Source organism: Haliaeetus albicilla, chromosome 5, assembly GCF_947461875.1.
Source record: "Haliaeetus albicilla chromosome 5, bHalAlb1.1, whole genome shotgun sequence".
Classification (NCBI taxonomy): Eukaryota; Metazoa; Chordata; class Aves; order Accipitriformes; family Accipitridae; genus Haliaeetus; species Haliaeetus albicilla.
This window is the reverse complement of record NC_091487.1, coordinates 6790247-6809292: the sequence shown is the minus strand read 5'-3', so window position 1 is coordinate 6809292 and position 19046 is coordinate 6790247. Positions and strand designations below refer to the sequence as shown.

Sequence of the window (19046 nt, the reverse complement as noted above, 5' to 3'; positions counted from 1 at the left end):
ATTTCTATGAAAAGTTCTATGCTGTGCTCCATAGTGGTGAGAAGAGCAAACTAAAAGCCAGGAATAACTGGGAATGGTGATGATAATTTTTCCCCTGCTAGCTACAGCACCCCTTGCTCTGTGCTCTCGTATAGCAAAGGCAGCTGCTGTGAATCCCTGGCCACGGGCTCTCAGGGTGTGGGGATGGAGCTGCTGTCAGCATCGTGTGTGCAGTAGCAGATTAGCGGTGAGGGCTGGTGGGCAGCACCCGCAGTCAGTGAGGATGGACACACAGGAGCAGGTAGCATAGCTAGGCTGAAAAGCAAAGTGTGGCACTTCGGGGTTGCTTTTTCCCTATGCTGCTAAGTTTCCCTTGTAAAAGGAGGAGCATACTGTTCCCACCCTAAAGGTGGCCTAGGGAAGAGAATTTGCTTGCAAGTCATCATAGTACCAACTGATGCAAAAATATCGTGAGGGAAATGGTCATTCTGCCTTTGTGCAGGGCTTGGGTTGTGCATGTAAAATCCGGCAAAGTTTTGCAGTAAAACAAAGTCTGCTGCTACACACTGAACAGTGTTAAGGGGAAAAGAAATTGCTTCAGGACTCACTAAATGAGCTGCACATGCCTAATGCATGGAGGGCTGTGGGAAAAAATAGTTGCGATGGTATCATTATGTGTGTGCAAGGAGAAAGAAAATAACCAAATGCAAGTAGCTCAGGAGCTTTCACACTGACATTTCCCAGCTTCTGGCTTTGCAGCTGCAGCAATGTCCCTTTAATATTACTGTTAAGTTTGCATTGTGCATGGTAGCCCAGGTCTGGGCACATGTGGAGCAGGTCAGGAGCCCCACATCCCTTGCAGGGTGGTGAGCAGAGGTCGGAGAAAGGCAGCCAGCCTCGGCGATGCAGCATGCATCAGTGCACAAGCAGTTAAGAGGCGACTGCCTTCCTATAGGCACCAGCTCCTGCAGACATTAGCTTTGTTCCTCTACATACCCGTTCCCTCAGCCCCTATAAAAATTTGTCTCGCCACATCCTGCCTCCCTCATGGGAGATCTTGCTGTTCTCATCATCGAGCTGTGCTTTATATTAATGCTGCAAATAGAGAGTGGCCATTGTTTGTAATTTAATTAGCGTCATCCACAGGCACTTAAAGCTTGACAGCGGGAATTAGAAGTACTGTACGAAAATGATGCATGGGCGTGGGTAGAGGTTTAACTGCTTTCATGCCAGCATGTTTTGTAGATGATGCACACAGGATACAGCTTTCTGGGCACATGGAAATCACTAAATGAGGATGTTTAGTCTCTGCCCTGGTGTTTCACAAATTTAGGGTGGCTACTTTTAAAAGAGCAAATGAAACCTAAAACTGCCTACCAACTCTCTATCTCAATTTCTGTCCAGCATTTTTTTTTTCTTAATGAAAATATTCCTTAGGGTGAAACTCTTCCATTTCTCCGTATTTAAATAAATAAATAAATAAATTTTTTGCTCAGGATTGTTTTTGTTTTGGACATTGGATTTTTTTTTATGGTTATTGAGCGCCTGAGTCAGATTGTGAGGGAGGTTCTGGGATTGCCATCACTGGAGATTTTTATGCACAGGCTGGGTAAACATTGGCCAGGGACTCTTAGCAGCTATCAGGATCATTATAGCTATTTTAAGATACAGCAGCAGCTGGAAGCCTCATCTGACAGATGTGCCACTATGTCGCCCAAAGGTATAGTAAGAGACAGTCCCAAAGAGCTTCCAAGCAAAGCCAAGCCTGGTGCACAAACTGAATCTAAAACCAGCAGGGAACGAGTACGGCTTTGCAGAAAGATTGGTGCATGCAGGCATTTGTCTCTTCATTGCACACCATTTTTGTGTCTTTGCTTTAGGTGTCACAGCCTCATCGCACCTCTTTGACTATGGCTCCACTGCCAATGGAGGTGACAGCTCCTTCTACACCTCTCTGATCTCGGACGTCCACTACACCACCCCACGGGACTCCACCTATTTCACGGGCATTTATCAGCAGGAAAACAGCCCCATTCCCTGCTCCGGCAGCACAGAGGGGTTTAATACGCTGGGGCATCCTGTTCAAGATGTGACTGGGTTTGAGTCCCGTGGCTTGTTTAGCTCAGATTCGGGAATAGAAATGACTCCTGCAGAGTCTACTGAAGTTGATAAAACCTTAGCAGATCCCATGAAAGTAGAAGCTTATAAATACATGGACATAAGTAGATCAGAAGAAATAAAATACCAAGAAAAACATGACCCTGACTCAGAAGATGAGAGCCCAGGCCTTATCGATAAGTACCAAGGAGTACCCACTAGGTCCAGCCACACTGCTGAACCACAGCGGCCGGCTTCGGAGAACACGAAGGCAGCCAAAGAGCAAGACCTGCTTGAAGACACAAGGTCTGGAGATCAGCACAGTGCCTCCGTGGTTACAGCCCCTGTCAAGATCATGCTCACCAAGACAGAAAGCAGCGGGGAAGCTGCCAGCAAAGAGTCGAGCCCGACTCAGCCGGAGACCGGCCTGAAGCCGAGCCATGAGGTGGTACCAACGGTGACGGTGTCAGAGCCAGAAGATGACAGCCCGGGGTCTGTTACGCCACCGTCGTCTGGCACAGGTAATGCTTGTGCATGGCGCCATTTTTTTTGGTATTCAGAGAGTGGTTGCAATTGTAGCCCTACATGTTGGAGAATTACTGTGGGTTTGTGGGGTGGGTCTAAGGGGGTGCGAGCAGACATTAATGGGTCTCTATGGCTGGAGGTGTTTCTACTCTGTTCAGGCACCATGCTTTGCCAACCGAAGGAGGATGTGAACTGTGCTGCCCATCACTAACACGCTGCTCAGGATGGGCTGCCCTTTCTGTGTGAAAAGAGGGGAAGACAGGGCTGGGGATCCACAGAAACAAGTTGCCGAGAGCCACTCACTAGCGTGGCTGGGGTCAGATCCAGGCTTGCTGAGCCTGGTCCCCATGGGGATCTTCAGTTGTGAGTTGGCGGGTGTCATTGGGGGTATTGTCAGCCAGCCGACAGTTTGGGCTGGATCCCAGTGATTTTGGGGTCTCTTGGTCACCCTGGCTGGCCACGCTCCGAGAGGAAATGAGGTGTATGGGACCAGGGTGCTGCAAGTGTCTGGGTTCATTTTTTTTTTAATTTTAATGGCTGTTTTAACACCTCTTTGCTCTTGGAGAGAATAAGGTGAAGTGCTGTTTTCAAGTGAAAGTGCTGCTTTTAGAAAGTGCTGAGGAGAGAAATGCTGTCACCTCATTTACAAAGGGGACTGCAGGGACAAAGGGCCAGTCTCTTTTAAAGGCTCCTGATTTCTATTGGGGAAGCACCAAAATCCCATGTTTATACATTTTTTATTGTCTGATTACTGCAGTAGGACGTAATATCTATTCCTCATTTTCCATATTATATACTGCTAAAATATGAAAGTAGTATAGTGTTTTTAAAAGGAATAAAGTTCTGTGACAGGAAACAATTTTCAGACTTGAAATTAAATTTCAACATCCTGGATCAAAACCCTTTGACAATGAACATTTGACACTTGACAATGAACATCCCCAAGCTGAAATTTCCATTGCTTTGGCTTTGATGGCATCTAGAAGCACTTAAAAATCAGCTGGAATTTCCTTAAAATGGCAGTCTGAGATTTCCACTCACACTGGTATCTACCCTTAGAGAAATACCTAGTTCCTATCCAAAACCGAGTGTGCATTTGTACACTTTCACACACAAAAAAAGAGATAGAGTCCACCGCAGCTATGATTTTATCCTGCCTGCATCAGCCAGAAACTTTAGATAATAAATAGACATTAAAGTCCCATTTTTCTTTTTATTTGACTGCGTGACATCACACGCTACTTCTGAGGCATGCCGTTTTTTATCGATTAACACTTTTTGCACTACAAGGTAATTAAGAACTTCAGGCACTAACTGTTATTTATTCAGTTCTTGCTGACTGTTCAAAGCTGACTCCATGACACTTGTTAACTGTATCCCATCGTAACAGCTGAATAGTGCGTGGCTGAGCCTCAGGGCTGCTGCCTTACTGGGAGGCACTGGTGTGGCCAGCATGATTGCTGGCATGGGAATGTTCCTCTCCATGGGTTAAGCTGATTGCCAGCACTGCCCAAACAGCCCTGGGAGGTCCCACTGCCTTGCATCGGGGTGCTGGAAAGCCAGAAAGACTGCTTATCTATAGCATTAAGGAAAGAAGCAGGCATCTTCTTTTAGGGGCTGGCTCCCACAGGGTGTTTTCTCTGGATTTCCCCCCTTTCCCGCAGCTGGGGACACGCTGCGCTCAGACTCCGTGTTCATATGCGAGGAAGAAATGTAAAACCTGCCCTCGCTATTTCTACTCAGTGACCCAGCAAAGTCGTTGCTCCTAGATACCCCTCAAGCATTCTGGCGAAGCCCCCAGTTCCCCCCTGCTTGGATCAGGACTTTTGAAAACAGTTTGCTTTTAATTACTGGCCATCATCTTTCTGTGGAAGGAAGACGTGGTCTGTTCATACACTGTGCTGGCACTGAAAGGCAGTGGGTATTTATACGCTTCCCCATGCCAGCGGTAAGTGTGACACCCTGCTGCTGGCCACAAAGGACTTTTTTGTTCGCAAGGTAAATGCCGTGGCTGAGAGTTACAAACTGCCAGCGCAGGCAGGAGCAGGATGAAGCCAAGGGACGGTGCGTTGCTGCGCTACAAGGGCTGGCGATCACATGCCCGTTTGGATGCGTGCCGGATTAAGTCATCGCTCAGTGAGAAAATGCTCACATGCGGTAATGCAGGAGAGTGGTGCAGCTCACATGGGTTTCCTGCACCCAGAGGAAAAGGATGCACAGGGTCCTGCTCAGTGCGGCTGATGCAACAGAAACTTCCCAGCATCTGGACAGGAGTGTGTCATAACAGTCCCAAACACCTTAATCCTGTCTGTGGCCATACTCTGGGTTGCAGAAGGACTTTCTCATGCAAGAAGGATGTGTTACAAGAGAGCTGTTTTGTCAGAGGAGCTGCAGACATGCCAACAATATATGCTCAAAACTGCTGATGACATGCATTTTCGCAGATGCACAAACCAAAACTGCTTGGGGGGGTGTGGGTAGGTTCTTTTTCTTACCCATCTCCCAGTAGGACATCGTGGCTTGGGTGCTATCGTTAAAACCTCCCCGTTTACATGATTCATCTTGGGGAAGGCATATGATCAGGAAGAAATCAGCTACACTATTGCCATGAGAAATCTGGAAATAGCCAGAAATAGTGGTTTTGTCCCAGGTCACATCTGGTACAATCTTTTTCCCACCCTCTGTTGTAGAGGAGCTTCCAGAGGTGGCCAGTGCAGCTGGGTGGGCTCAGGGGGCCGATGCCAGTGGCTGCACCCAAAGCAGGGCTAGACTGAAGGCAAATACCCACTGGGAGCGGGCACAGGTCAGCTCGGGGCTCCCCACACCTGCAACCGAAGGGCTGGAAACCTCCCTACACTCCGCTGTGGTCCCCAGATGTGCAGACACAGGTGGTGTTCTGCCATGGGCCTTTTTACCAGCATCAGCAGGAGAAAACTTGGCGGTCTCTTTTCCTGACGGCTTTCTTGAACACTCAATGCCTGCAATGCCACTTAGTGATCCCTGTCATGTTAATAATGATATAAAATCAGTGAATGAGCACTCAAGAGTCCAGAGGACAAACTTCCATGTGTGCTTGATGGCTGTTTCAACGCGACTGGGGAATTCAGTGTTTTTTTCCCCCAAAAGGGAGGGTCTTGGGTGTGGATGGCAGCAGTCTCTGGGTGAGTGAAGTGCAAAGTGGAAACCGGTGATCAGGAGGCGGCGGTGGCCAGGTGCCGGCAGGGAATCGGATGCAAACTGCCACCGTGGTCCCCCTTGGCACTGACAGGCTCAGGCGGCCTGACTGGCCTTGCTGCTGACGCACCAGGTGCAGTCTGGGTTTGAGGCTCGCTGATGTTCTGTGAATGATCAAGTGAAGCCTGTTCCCCATGCAGTAACTCAAGACAGCTGCTGATGCACCTCATGCTGCCTCCGTCACCTCTTATTGTGAACACTCTACATGCAATTTTACTTTCTTTGTTATTTCATTACAAAATCCCATGTGGTAGAGTGATATACAGGGAGGCAGAACAGGTGGGAAGTCTGGTGCTAGGTTCCTTTCTAGTACAGGTTGTGGGTTCCTTGCTAATCCTGGATGACCAGCCAGCCTTTTCAACTGCTCATTTTCACTCTCTGAGTCTGTCTTCTTCCAGTGTGAGCCAGAAAATGCAGAGAAATTTTTTGTTTCAGATTTTGGGTGACAAGTTGGTCAGTCATTATTTTGTTAATGTAGTTCTTAATGATATTAAGAATTACAGTAAAAAAATGAGTTTCATTCTTGGACCCAGCTGAGATAAAAGCAAACAGAGAATTCCCACCCCCACCCCCCCCAAAAAAAAAAAAGTCTGAGAAAAGTTTCTGACCTGGAACTTTCCACACCTGAAAGTTAAAGTTTGACAAAACTACTAGTAACTACACATGGGTTGTTATGATCAGCAGTGTCAGGAACCCACCAGCTCTGTGTGCATTTCTCCCCAGAACAGACCCGTATCTGTCCGTGACAGTCAGATGCTGTCATGTGTGGCCTGAGCCCACATTCCTCATGACTGGTGATTTTCCTGGTGAAAACCATATTGCTGAGCCACTGGCCAAGCACTGACCAGCGTTGCCTTGTGCCTCAGCTTTTTCTTCAGTAAATGATGCTAATGATACTTCTTTTATAATGAGTATGTGCATGGGAAACGCTCTGTAAGGACAAGCTGTTATTAGTGTTAGTTATCCCAGACAGGGAGACATTCTGTCTATGTTACCAGCCCTGCTAGAAGGATTCATGCTGGCCTGAAATCTATTGTGTTTGTTGTGTAAGCAGCCAGAAAATCTCATTCTTAACAAATTTCCCCCCCCCCCCTTTCTTTCCGGGTGGCAGAACCATCTGGCTCAGAGTCGCAGGGCAAAGGCAGCCTGTCGGAGGATGAACTCATCAGTGCCATCAAGGAAGCAAAAAGCTTTTCCTTTGAGACCCCGGAGGTACAGCAGTCACCAGCCCTTTCCACGGAGAAGAGAGACCAGAGGGTCAAACCTGGGCGCCCTGCTGTCTCTTCACCCCTGGATAATGAAGCCAGCAGCGCTGAGTCAGGAGACTCAGAGATCGAGCTGGTCTCGGAGGACCCACTGGCTGCCGAGGAGGTGCTGCACTCCAACTACATGACCTTCAGCCACATTGGAGGACCCCCTCCGTCACCCGCTTCCCCCTCCATCCAGTACAGCATCCTGCGGGAGGAGCGGGAGGCTGAACTTGACAGCGAGCTCATCATCGAGTCCTGCGATGCCTCATCGGCCTCCGAAGAGAGCCCAAAGAGGGAGCAGGACTCCCCTCTGATGAAGCCCATGGTCATGGACATTATCAAGGAAGAGAACAGCTCGCGCACTGACACCTCAGACTACGAAGCAAGTAAAACGACAGAGAGCAGGATGAACATGGAAAACCTGGCAGAGTCCGCATCCTACCTGAAATGCTCCTTTGTTGCACCTAAAGTAGGTGCTGAGCCCCCGACCTCTGCCGTCAGCACCGATGAGCTGAAGGAAAGAATAATCCTGAAGAAACCCATTGAAGAAACTGTTGTTAACCAAAGTAAAGTGTCTTCCAAGGACTCTGGCAAAAGAAGTCCCTTGGCTTTGCCCCTACTACCATTTTTAAATAAGCAGAAAGGTAAATGCAGATGTTTATGTTGTTTTTTGACATGCTGCTGAGAAGGGGGAGGAGGGAGAAGTGCCTGTTCCTTTCAGGGGAGATGTTAGTAGTGCCGAGCTGGGGGAGCTGCTGGCACTCGATAACCTCAACTCAAAGCTGGGCATACCTGTGACAATGCACATATTATCTCTGACCTTCCCATCCTCTTCTTTTTCTCCTTTTCCTCTCCCTTAGGAAAAAAAATTAAAAATACCAGCAACAATAATTTTTAGGCTTAAGCATATAGATACCGGTTCAAGCAGGAACCCCAGTAACGTAAGACTGATTTGTACGTCAGGCATCTGGAGGACAAAGAGCAACTAATGATCATTTTTCCTTTGAAATACTACCTGTCTTGCCCCAGGGAAGGGGTGTAATCAGGGAGGTGGTCCTGCCCCTCCCAAAAATGTTAAGAATGATGTTTTTGAGTATACAATTAGGAAAAAAGAAAGATTTGGAGGAGGAAAGGGGTTGGGTTTGGTGGGTCTGCGTGTTTCTGAAGGTGGTGCAGTTTAAACCAATCTCTCTCACGGTGGCTGACACCCTCCATCCTGAATAACGAGGGCTTTGTGTATGTTTCCAGGCTAGTGCAGGGAGGTGGGTGGCTTAGGGGTGCTCATCCCAGCTCTGTGTGCGTTGGGGCATCCTGTGTGCCCCTCTGAAAGCCCCTTCCCTAATCCAGCTCTGGGAGGGGGAAAGGCATGACACTTCCCTGGTACTCAGGTGGGCTCAATGGCACTTGTCTGCTAGGATCCCTTCAAAGCCAGTGTAGAGCCAGCCAGGTCCTGGCTTGTTGTGCCAGGTGCTGAGGTCTGACTGGACCCACCAAACCTTTAGAGCCACCACTTGCTTTTGGTCTGAGCTAAACCCTGAGGACCAAAGGGTAGCACGTGGACACTGCACACTGACATTGCCAGGCGTCCCTGCAGCCTGTAACTGGCTTCGTTCACAAGGCGCACAAGAGAAAAAGGCATTTTATTCTTTGCAAGATGCCATCTCTAAATAGCCAGGACTTTTGTGTGCCTCTGGCTTTGTAGGCTGGCGTGGAAGGGAGGGACACTGGGGCTGCCCCAAGCCTGCACTGCTCCCCTTCTGTCGTCTCCCCCGACTGGGCTGGGGGGCAGCGGCTGTCCACGGCTCTTCTGTCGGATGTTGTTTTGCAATTCAGAGAGCTGCTGCTTCCTTGCAAGCAGCTGGTAGAGATGGAGGGGGGGCGAAACCCACCCCCGCTGCTTAGAGAGCATCTTCTTTGTCCATCCACTTTTGTGCAGACATTTGACCACATCATGGTCTGGAGATGTGGCAGACACGTTTAAGTGGCACTCTTTTACAACTGATTTATCTAGCACTGCAAACCCAAGCCTGCAAGTCTAGTAAGGGAACAGCCTGAACTTGCACAATGTGCTGAGGACTGCAAGATCTGCAGTGCAATAAAATATGTTAATACTGATATTCTTAGCAGTAATCAACTAATGACATTAATAGGCTGGATAAGAAACATATGATTATGGCTTGTAAGTATGTTTTCCTCCCAGATTCTCAGAGCTTGCAACATCACACTGTGCATCTCTTAGCTCCCTCATGAATAGGATGAGCTCCAACCATTTTTTTCCCACTTCCCAAATTCCTGTTTTGTAGGACTGGCCCAGGCCCTGCCCAAACCCTAGAAGCTGTAGGGCTGATTGAATTTACCTTACACACCCTTCTTGCAGTCTCTAGCATTGGGTCTCTGCAACCAACCACATCTGGGCACATGACTAACAGTTTGATCTTGGATTTGGGGAAAGTAGTTGGGGAATGTCACGTGGGCAGCTAGTTGCCTGTCCCTCAGTTTTGAGACTTCAGGCCCTATTACAATATTCAGTCCCCCTTGATCATATGCAGATTTTTTTGGCCTAACTATTGCGTCTCATTTAATTTCTGTCGTTGCCTAAACTGATGCTAACAGAGGCTTGTTCTCATATGGTGGTCAGAGAAAATCCCTGTGTGCATGAGCAGACTTTCTCCCTGCGTTGTAGCGTGTCCGTATTTTCCTATCTGTATTCCCTGTAGGACAGTAGTGGCAGGAACTTGTCCTCCAGGACAGACACAAGACAGCTAATTACTATTTGGTGGTGCGTAGAGGACTATTTCAGTATGTGCTTTGCTTCATTGAGACACTCCAGTGCCTAAGGCAAGGAAAATAAAAACATAAAGCCTCTCAAGAAGATTATTCCTAAAACTTGTGTAACTTTTTAAAGCTGATTTCAAGGTATGGAGAGACGGACTCAAGATAAGAAACTATGGATGATAGTGGGATCCAGTTTACGCTACCTTCCAGTCACAGGTACTTGCTGCATAGGTCACTTGTGTCTGGACACTAGTTAAATTTTTATGTTGAAGGTGGAGTATGGGATCTCCTGACCTGGGAAAGGACAGCTTGTTCCTCACTCGGAGAATTCACGTGAAACCCTTCAGCGGTTTTCCGGTTATCAGAGGTGAACTGGGTGATGTGTTAACTGGCTTGGTGGAACCAGAGCATCCCCCATGGGTCCTCTCAGGCTCCATCAGCCTGCAGCCGCATCGGCTGGCAAGGAAATGGTGTGGCAGAGCACATCCAAGGGGACAGGGATTGCCTTCATAGCATCAGCTTGAAGTCTTGGCAGAGCTTTACATTATGGCATCATATATGTGACATACGCCAACTCGGATGCACCTGGCAGGCATTTGGCATGGGCCACACTCAGCCAAAGTGGTGAAAATAGAGGGAGATGTGGCAGTGCCGCACAATGGAGGTGCAGCAGAACGATGTCACCCAAAGCAGGAACAGTGTCATCATTCATTAATTAAGAGAATTATCTTACTTGTAGTTATCTGTCATTAAGAGAATACTAACAAGATGTGACTATGCATTTGTTAAAAGAGAGAAAACAGAAAAACCTTCATTGTTTCCTGTTATCTCCTTGTTACACGTCACCTCAGAAGTGTTACGCTACCACCGCACATCCTTATTAAGACAGAATGGTTTTAGTGATGTTCAGAGTCCGGGTGGGCACTGATCCCCCTATGGCCATGGCAAGTCCCACCTGAGTTCAGGTCAGTGCTAGCCCAGCATGTCTGGAGATTTGTAGGAAACTGATGGATCAAATGAAGCTGTTTGACATGCGTGGCTGTGTTTTTGACACCCAGCCGTGGATCTTTCTGTGGCCCTTGGCCAGCTCATAGCCAGGTATATGTAATTTAAAAATAGCCATCAGTTTCACATGTAGGTGTTAACTATTTCACAGCGTGATACTGTAGTTCCACCAAGGAGTTTTTTACTCATATCCATGGCATTAAATATACTTTGCATGGCTCATCGGAAGAGTTTGCCCTGGGCTGGCAAGACAAAAATTGATTTTGAGTGCACACTCCAGGAAATACATAGAGAAGCTGTGCAAAGTGAAAGCCCAGCATCCAACCTGACCCCAGGAGCAGTCTTGCTGTTTGTGTTGCTGCCAGGCTGCGGCTTATTTCCTCAGAGACCTTTCTGGTGTGTCTGCTAGGCATTTCCCTAAATAACAAGGTGGAGCACTTCAAGTGCATGTGTGGTTTGTGCAGTGATAACTCAGCATCTCTGCTTAACGTCTGTTGCCATCCAGTGGCAGTAACAAAAATGGGCAGTGACTTCTTACCTCCATTTTACTGGAGCTGACTATCACGATTTTAAAGAGTGGAGCTATTCCCATGCTGTTAACCGCTAAGCAGCCTCGCTCGCTTTTCCGCACGGTCAGAAAGATTGCGCTGCTTGCTGCAACACAGGCCTTGTTTTGGCCAGAATTGGGCAGTAACTATCTGTGTTAGTGTTACCAACTCATTTGCCTCCTGCAGAGCAAAGAGGGGAAGGCAGAGCTGTTTGGCTGTCGCTGCCCCTGCATCACTCCTGGCATCTCCCCCTCAGAGGTGGACGGAGCCCTACAGCCCTTACACAACAGGGCTTAGAGCACATCTGGCTGTGGCTCTACAGGAAAGGAGGTTGCCAGCTCAGTTCTCACCCCCCCTCCTTTTTTTTTAAATATTCAGCCACAGAGAAGGAAGAGCAGGTGCATTTGTTTTTTCTATTAGCCAGAGCAAGAAATGCAGATTTTTAGGTTTGCTCTAAGAAAACCCTGTCTTGCAACAGATTTTCACAAACTTTGGAAAATAATACAACGGATCAGTGTGGCCGGCACAGCACTGTGACATTGCATAGCCCAGATGATATCCAGGCTGGGCTTGCACATGGCTTGGGTATACAGGAAATTTCAGAAAAGACCTGCTATCCTGGAAACACGCATCTTTTGGCCTGGGGCAGTTTGCAAGAAGCCCAAAAAAGCCTGGACCAAGGCAGGCAGGGAAGGAGCATTTTGGCTGAGTGCTTTCCTGTCTTCTCTTGCTGTGCCTGTCGGCAGCTGTCTGCCAGAGTGGCCTGGCTGACTGCATGCTGGAGTCCCACAGCCTGGGGATCTGGTCCTGGGCAGAGATTTCACTTATGCTGGGGCATCATGTCTCTCTCCAGCCTCTCCTTCAATGACAATATTAGGAGATTCCTTCTGCTTGATCCATTTAATGAAATGTGCAACACCTTGTTACCTTACAGATCAGATGTCTGAGCTCAGGTTAAATAAAATAAAAAGATGTGGACATTAATAGTAATGTTTACTTTCATTTTCTTTTTATTTTATGGCAAAATTTAGCATAGGAAAAGGAAAACCCAGGCCCGGGGCTATGGGGTCATGCTGTCGCTCACGTGCTTGACGGCACAACTGGCAGGACCCAGGTTCCAGACAGGGTCCTGCTGGAAACGCAGCCAAATAAAGTTCATTAGTTGAAATGCTTTATTCTGCAGCACAGTCCTATGCCACCCTGCTATGAGGCATCCTGTTTTTCATGCCTTATGAAAGGCTTTTGTAGCATTAATCTGGTTAGTCCCCTACAAGAGCGTGTCCTTACCACACACCCTTCATGGCTGCTGTGGCTCTGAGCGCCCATGAGGACACCAAAGTTCGTGGTCACCCATCTCTATGTGGTGACCCAGTGTTTCTCAGGTAGTGGCACAAGCTGCAGTCAGGATCACTTCTTGTTTTGGGGTGACACTGGAAAATGCCCTGGGTTGAAGAACATTTCCCCTCCTCCCTGGTTCCTCTCGTGCCATCCCATGGTGTCCAGGGCTGTCACACAGCGGACAAGCACAAAGCAGTGTGGGCTTTTCCTGTTTAATCTCTCACTGCATCCACCCATTTGGTGTCACAGACAAATTGATTTTACACAGTTTCTCAAGGAGATGGTTTTCTGGCAGAGATCTGGAACAGACCTTAAGTTATCGGGGATGTTTTTTGTTCAGCAAAACGTCGTCTGCATCATGTTAGCACATCCCTGCTGTTGGAGGAGTTGCTAGTGAGGCATTTTTCCATCAGAAGGGGATGTTTGGTAGGGTGATTTAGCAATCTGAGGCTCATTTCTCATCTGCATGTTTTCACCAGGCTGGCTCTGCAATCAGCAGCAAGCCAGGCTGCGGCTTAAGCATACGGTAATGTTAGTTTAATATTTTAGTGCCATCTGCTGCAAGTGCCTCCACACTCTGGCCCATCTGTTTTGTGTGCTTCAGTTTGCTTTTTATGGGCCTCCGGTAACTTTGCATCCTTTGGAAAGTCCCTGCTTGGAAAAGGTGTAGGGGAGACAGATGTCCTGCCTGGGGCTTGAGTGTCTTCACCTTGTGATGCTGTAGGAGGAGTGGGGTAAAACCCACCTGGAGAAGTAAACATGTGAATCTAGGCCTGGCCTTGCCACAAAATCTTGGAGTAGATTGGTGTGCTTGCCTCCCACATGGAATAATTTAGATGGGAAGGGACCGATGGAGGTCTCTGGTCCAGCCCCTTGCTCAAAGCAGTTTGGTCACGTTGCTCAGGGCCTTGTCTACCTGTCCATTTTCTCAGCAAAGGCAGAGGTTTGGGGGTAGCTGAGAGTTGGAGCTCGCAAATCTGGGTCAGTCTCGTGATGCTGCCTCAGCACCATTAGCTGCAGGTACACTGCAGAGCAGGGTAAAGGAGAGGTACTACTCAATGTAGAAACAGAGAACTTGAATGACTTACTGGTCAGATGGTTGAATGCCAGCTGAAGTGGGCTTGCCTGGTTAATGCAGAGCAGATGAACCTAGAGGGACTGGTGTTTTCCAAGAACCATGAGCAGGCATTGAGTGGAAGAGGTCCTGCAGGCATAACTTTTCCACAAATCTTCCAGACTCCTCCCCTGAGCAAAATGGTTTCTCTTTCTCCTGGGCTGTCTGATCCCACAGGCCACTTTGGTTCACAGTTCTCTCTTACTCTGCTGTATGCATGGCCCTTCCCCAGTCTACCCTCTTTAGGAACTAGTCATGTGTACTCTCAGTTGCAAAGCAGTGAAATAGCTTATATATAGAGGGTCTTAGAGGAAGAAATGGCACCTGCATTGCTAAACCCCATGCTAGGGACACAACTGGAGCACTGGCAATTGGTCTGTTGTCCAGGCCAGTCTTCTCCTTCCATACCTCTACTTGACTGCCCTGATGTAAGGTCAGGGATGAATTTAAGACTAAGGTGGTGGGCAGGAGAAAACACAGCTAAGACATGCTTCAGCCTGCTCTTGTCTCTCTGCTCTGATGCATGTTCTTCCTTGGCTTTGTGGCCTAGCAACCCAAAGTTACAGCAAAAATAGCCAATTAGCTATTTATTGGCTAGATGGATCAAAAGTGGTCAATAAAGAGTAAAAAAACATCTTTAAATGAAAGTGTCTGAGGCATGCAGAGCTGCAGCAAGGAGTGAGGGTTGTTCTTCTTACTGAGAGTAGTTTCATACCAGGGATTCACCTTTCCATGGTACATTCTTGGTATTTTGGGAGGTTTAGCAGTAGATGGGTAGACCAAGAGTTCTTGGCTTCCAGCTGCTTTGCAATTCTGCTTTTGCTCTGTTCAAGGAATCTAAAAAATGACTCTGAACACATGATAGGACATAAACAGCGAGCTGTGATGACATGGACTCTGCAGACACATTCAGATGGCCTCATTTCATGGGGTCTCACTCCAGAGACTTTTGAACAACCGAGGCAGTGGGGCCCCAGACACCATCTCCAGCCACTGTGACTGGAGGAGTTTCCCCATCCCAGCTGAGCTGCCCCAGCAGCGACTCATGGGCACGTTCTTCTGCCCACAGAGGAGGAGAGGGAACTTCACAGCTACCCTTTTTCACTGTGGGCCAGGCAGTTGGAAATGTTTCTGCCTTTGCAGCAGGCTATGGCCCGCCTCCCCATTTCTGGCCAGTTAATGCAATTCAGCTGCCACATGACAGCTTGTTATAACTGTCAAGCTGTGATAACTCAGCCGAAGCTGAGCTGGAGAAACCTGGAGACGTGCAGGTCGTGGTGGTGGAAATGAACAGTGCACGCACCGGCAGGTTTGTGCTGTACATGATTTCTCTTCTACTCCTCCCAGACCCTTTTTTTTCAGGGAGGCAGGAGTGAGTTTGGCACTTTCTGGCCTCAGGAGCGGTTGCAGGGTCACCTGTCTTCTCTGCAGAGGGGACAAGGAAAGCTGGTAGATGTTCAGGCACTGGCTCTGGGGTTCTCCCTGGAGTCCTGGTCTGGTGGGAGGATAGCAGGGTCTCCTAGGTAAGGAGTGGTCACTTAGAGGAGATGCCTGAGCCCTGGAAAGGATCAGAGCGAAGCAAAGAACAGGGAATTTTCTCTCCTCTCCCCAAATGAAGGTTTGCTTGGACAGTGGCTGGGATCAGTGACCACCAAGGGCAATGATGCCCTCTCATGATTAGCACCATGCACATATACCAAAGCATGGTCTTGAGATGACCTTCAGAAATATCTCAATAAATCTCATACCCTTCAGATCACAACCTGTGTTGTCCATAGCCTGAGCATTTGGCCCATTTCACCCCTGTCATCTGTTTCCTCCCCTGATTTTTGGCTGTGCTCGTGAAAATTACTCCCCATGTGTTGGCTAAGGTCAAACTTTTAATGCCTAAGTGTCAAAGCATCTTAAACAAAGTGGCCGGATGCTCAGAGGTGCTTTAAAAAATGGGCATAGCTTAATGTAGCAGGATCATACATCTTCTCTTGGGACTGCTATCCGCTCCACTGCCTGTGTGTGAGTTAAGTACAGAGCTATAAAAATTTATAGTCCTTATCCTTCTGTTTTCATATATCTTCCCTTTATGAGCAAAGGACTGCCTCTGATGAGCTGTCATAAGTCATAGCACTCAAACAGGAGTATACAGACCTTTCTGATAGGTACGACACATGATGGTGTTTATAAGATGTTTCTGACAGGTGGTCGAGATTACATGTGACCAGGAAAAAAAAAAAAAAAAAAGAGCTACTTGTTTGACTATATACAGGTGCCTGATGGTTATGTCAAATGTTTAAATATCAAAGCCATGAATGGCAAAGTTTAAGCCAAGCACAGTTAGTTGGTGGGTATCTGTATACAAACAGGAACCTTCTGAGAAGAGGTCCAAAGAAGAAAGACATGTAATCTGTGAAGACCTATATCTGCGAGCTGGGCTGCACAAGCCCACTGCTGGCTCTGCCCCTGTCCATGTTCACGTCCGCATCCGCGTCCATGTCCATGCCCATGTCCATGCTCTGCCAAGCTGAGCACCCAAGGTTGGCTCAGTCCTGCTCCTGGGGAAGGCTGCAAGGAGACAACTGCTCTGCTCACAAGTGATTTTTCTGTTCATGCGGACAAACCTCAGTTGCAGAATCACTCACAGTTGAAGCACGTTTTAGAAGCCAAAATCTTGACACGGTGTCCCTTTTGGTGTCTCTTGGCGTTAGCGATCAATGACTCAGCTTTCAGGGAAGGCTGTGACACTGACAATCTGATGACAAGCAGTTTCTCCCAGATGCCTAGATATAGTGATGCTTTGCCTGGATACTCCCAGCAGATCTCAGAGACTTGTTATTGACAAAGAAATCTAAAACCTATTGATAGCTTTTCTGGGGCTGACAGAAAATACAGGAAGGAGAGATATTTATTCTGGGTGTACAGAAACAAGAAAAAAATGCAGTATGTAATGAAGGGGAAAAGTTATACCACTTGCAAGGCTTTTCTGTAAATGATGTTAAAGAGCTTTTTCCATACCAATTCATGTTTTTAGCCCAGAAGGTGCTTAGGGAAGTTTATATACTATAAAACAAATTAGGCAAAGGAAAAATAAAAATAAAACATTTTGGTTTTATTAACAAAATATTTTGCCCATTAATGCAATTTTCTCATAAATGTAGTATTTTGCAGGAAAATTCTGGAATATTTTGTTTTCTGATCTGCTAGAAGTGCTGCTTCTGAACCTCCGCAGTGCTCCGTGAGCTGGGAATCATGGGTGTTCACCAGTTTTATTCATTAATTCAAATGAACAGTTTGGACTCATTTCAGGTCAGATTTAAATTTATGATTAAGGTCTGGTGATATAAAATACCTCTCTAGCTCTCAAGGAGAGGTGAAATACAAACTTTTTAATATCTCTGCCTGTTTCAGGGTGTCTTAACACTCAAATTCTTCAGATGTTAAGCAGAATGAGGGCTTCCCCGAGTACTGCTATTTGTGTCTGGTAGATAGCATAGTATTTGAATGTAGTGAAGGGGAGGCATGTGGTAGGAGATTTCCATTGGGAATAAAACCTGGAGGTGGGTATTGATTTTACTGGTGTTTTTCTGTAGCTTCTGAGAGTGCACTGGTGATTGGGACATAATAGCAATATTGACTGGAGGGGATTTACTTTTTTTCCTTTTCCTTGGCAGGCTGCTGTGTTTATGTCACTTCAGAAGAATATAGAAAATAAGGGACATGCAATGATCCAACAATTGAAAGGGCTTGATTTCTCCTCTGAAGAAAGAGTGTCTCGTGTTTTTGTCATTTTGACTCTTAATCTTGATTACCACTTTTGTTTTAGTCCTCTGCAGTAATTTTTTTTTCTAACTCTCTTGACCTTTACCCAACTTGGGCAATTTTGCCCACTGTTTTTTCCAGAGAGGTATCACAGGTATCCTCCCTTCCCTCTCTGGCTCTGACAGCAGCCTGGTGGTTACATGGGAACTGTAGCAGTGAGAGGTCATTCTGGTGTTTTGCTTTCACAGCATTTCGTTTGTGTGTGAGGAATATAAACAAGTGTGGAAAAAATTAATGCTACAAGAGGATGAGTTGATTTGGATGGCAATAGTCTTCTACCTCCACCACAGGTCTGCCAGACACTGGTCTGCCAGACACTAGCCTGCCTGTGGTGGGGACTTTTGGTGATGTCAAAGTTGCTTAAATCAGCTCTAGCAATGAAAGTGAAGGCTTGTCATTTTGGTAGTGATGATAGATTTCACAAGTGCTCCGAGTCAGGGTGGTTCCATCATTTATGAAAATTGGACATACAAAGATGCCAGTGCTTCTGAAATAGGCGTGTCTCCATTCAAAAGGACTGAGTGTTCATTTCCTGTGTATTCAGGGCTCAGAAGACACAAAGCATGAGTGATTTGAAGGACACATTATGCAGCAGTCAATATTTTGTGGGGAAAAACCCTGCCAGTTGGGTTGCTTTTAGGTAAAAGGTTCTTTGCTTTCCCAGAAGCCTCACTTTAGGGTTTCTCTTCCTTGCAGCTTCAACTTGACTCACAGGTCTATGCACTGAAAGCCCTTTGGTATCGCTTGCTCAGAGAAACCTTTTTCCCTGCCATGTGATTTTATGTGGAACTGGTGATCTCTTCCAAAGGTTTCAGCTGGTGTTGGAGTTTGCTTCACATTGCTGTTCCCTGTAGGGGTCTTCTGTAACACAGGCGCTGATTAGGTCCACCTGGGTGCTATCAGTCGTCCAGTACTTTCCTGCAATTCTTCAACATTACTGGAAAAGATGTACAAGCTTTCTCACAGTTCATATGAAAATAATCCACGACTCAGTTCATTAGAGTGCAAACAACTGTGAGAGGTGACCTCAGGAGTCCTCTAGAGCTGGGGTAACTTGAGAGGCACAAAAAGGACACAGATAATCACTATTTGCGAAAAGCCATGCCTTAGAGAGAGAGGCTTCCAAGGCTGCAAATTTACCTTGCATTAAGGATTTGGCATTAGACTATACAGATTGCCAGGTAAAGTAGGAATCTCAGTAAAGACTCCCCTTTCAAACTGGATCCTAAAGAATAATTTGCCAGGGAAGCAGCTCTTGGTGTTGCTACATCATCTGGCTAGATGTAAACACTGTTGGATCAGCACATTCCATACAAATCAGCAAAATGTAAACTTTTAAAATTGCTTCTTATCTTTTGAATAGAAGGT

General features: G+C 47.0%; 1 protein-coding gene across 1 annotated transcript in view; it reads left to right on the top strand.

Moving 5' to 3' along the window:
• Positions 1–19046, top strand: part of RTN1 (reticulon 1) — a 122079-nt gene that overhangs the window by 66570 nt on the left and 36463 nt on the right. The window contains exons 2-3 of the mRNA XM_069783191.1: positions 1860–2597; positions 6947–7729. Coding sequence (XP_069639292.1) covers positions 1860–2597; positions 6947–7729 — 1521 coding nt within the window. The remainder of the gene's footprint in view (positions 1–1859; positions 2598–6946; positions 7730–19046) is intronic.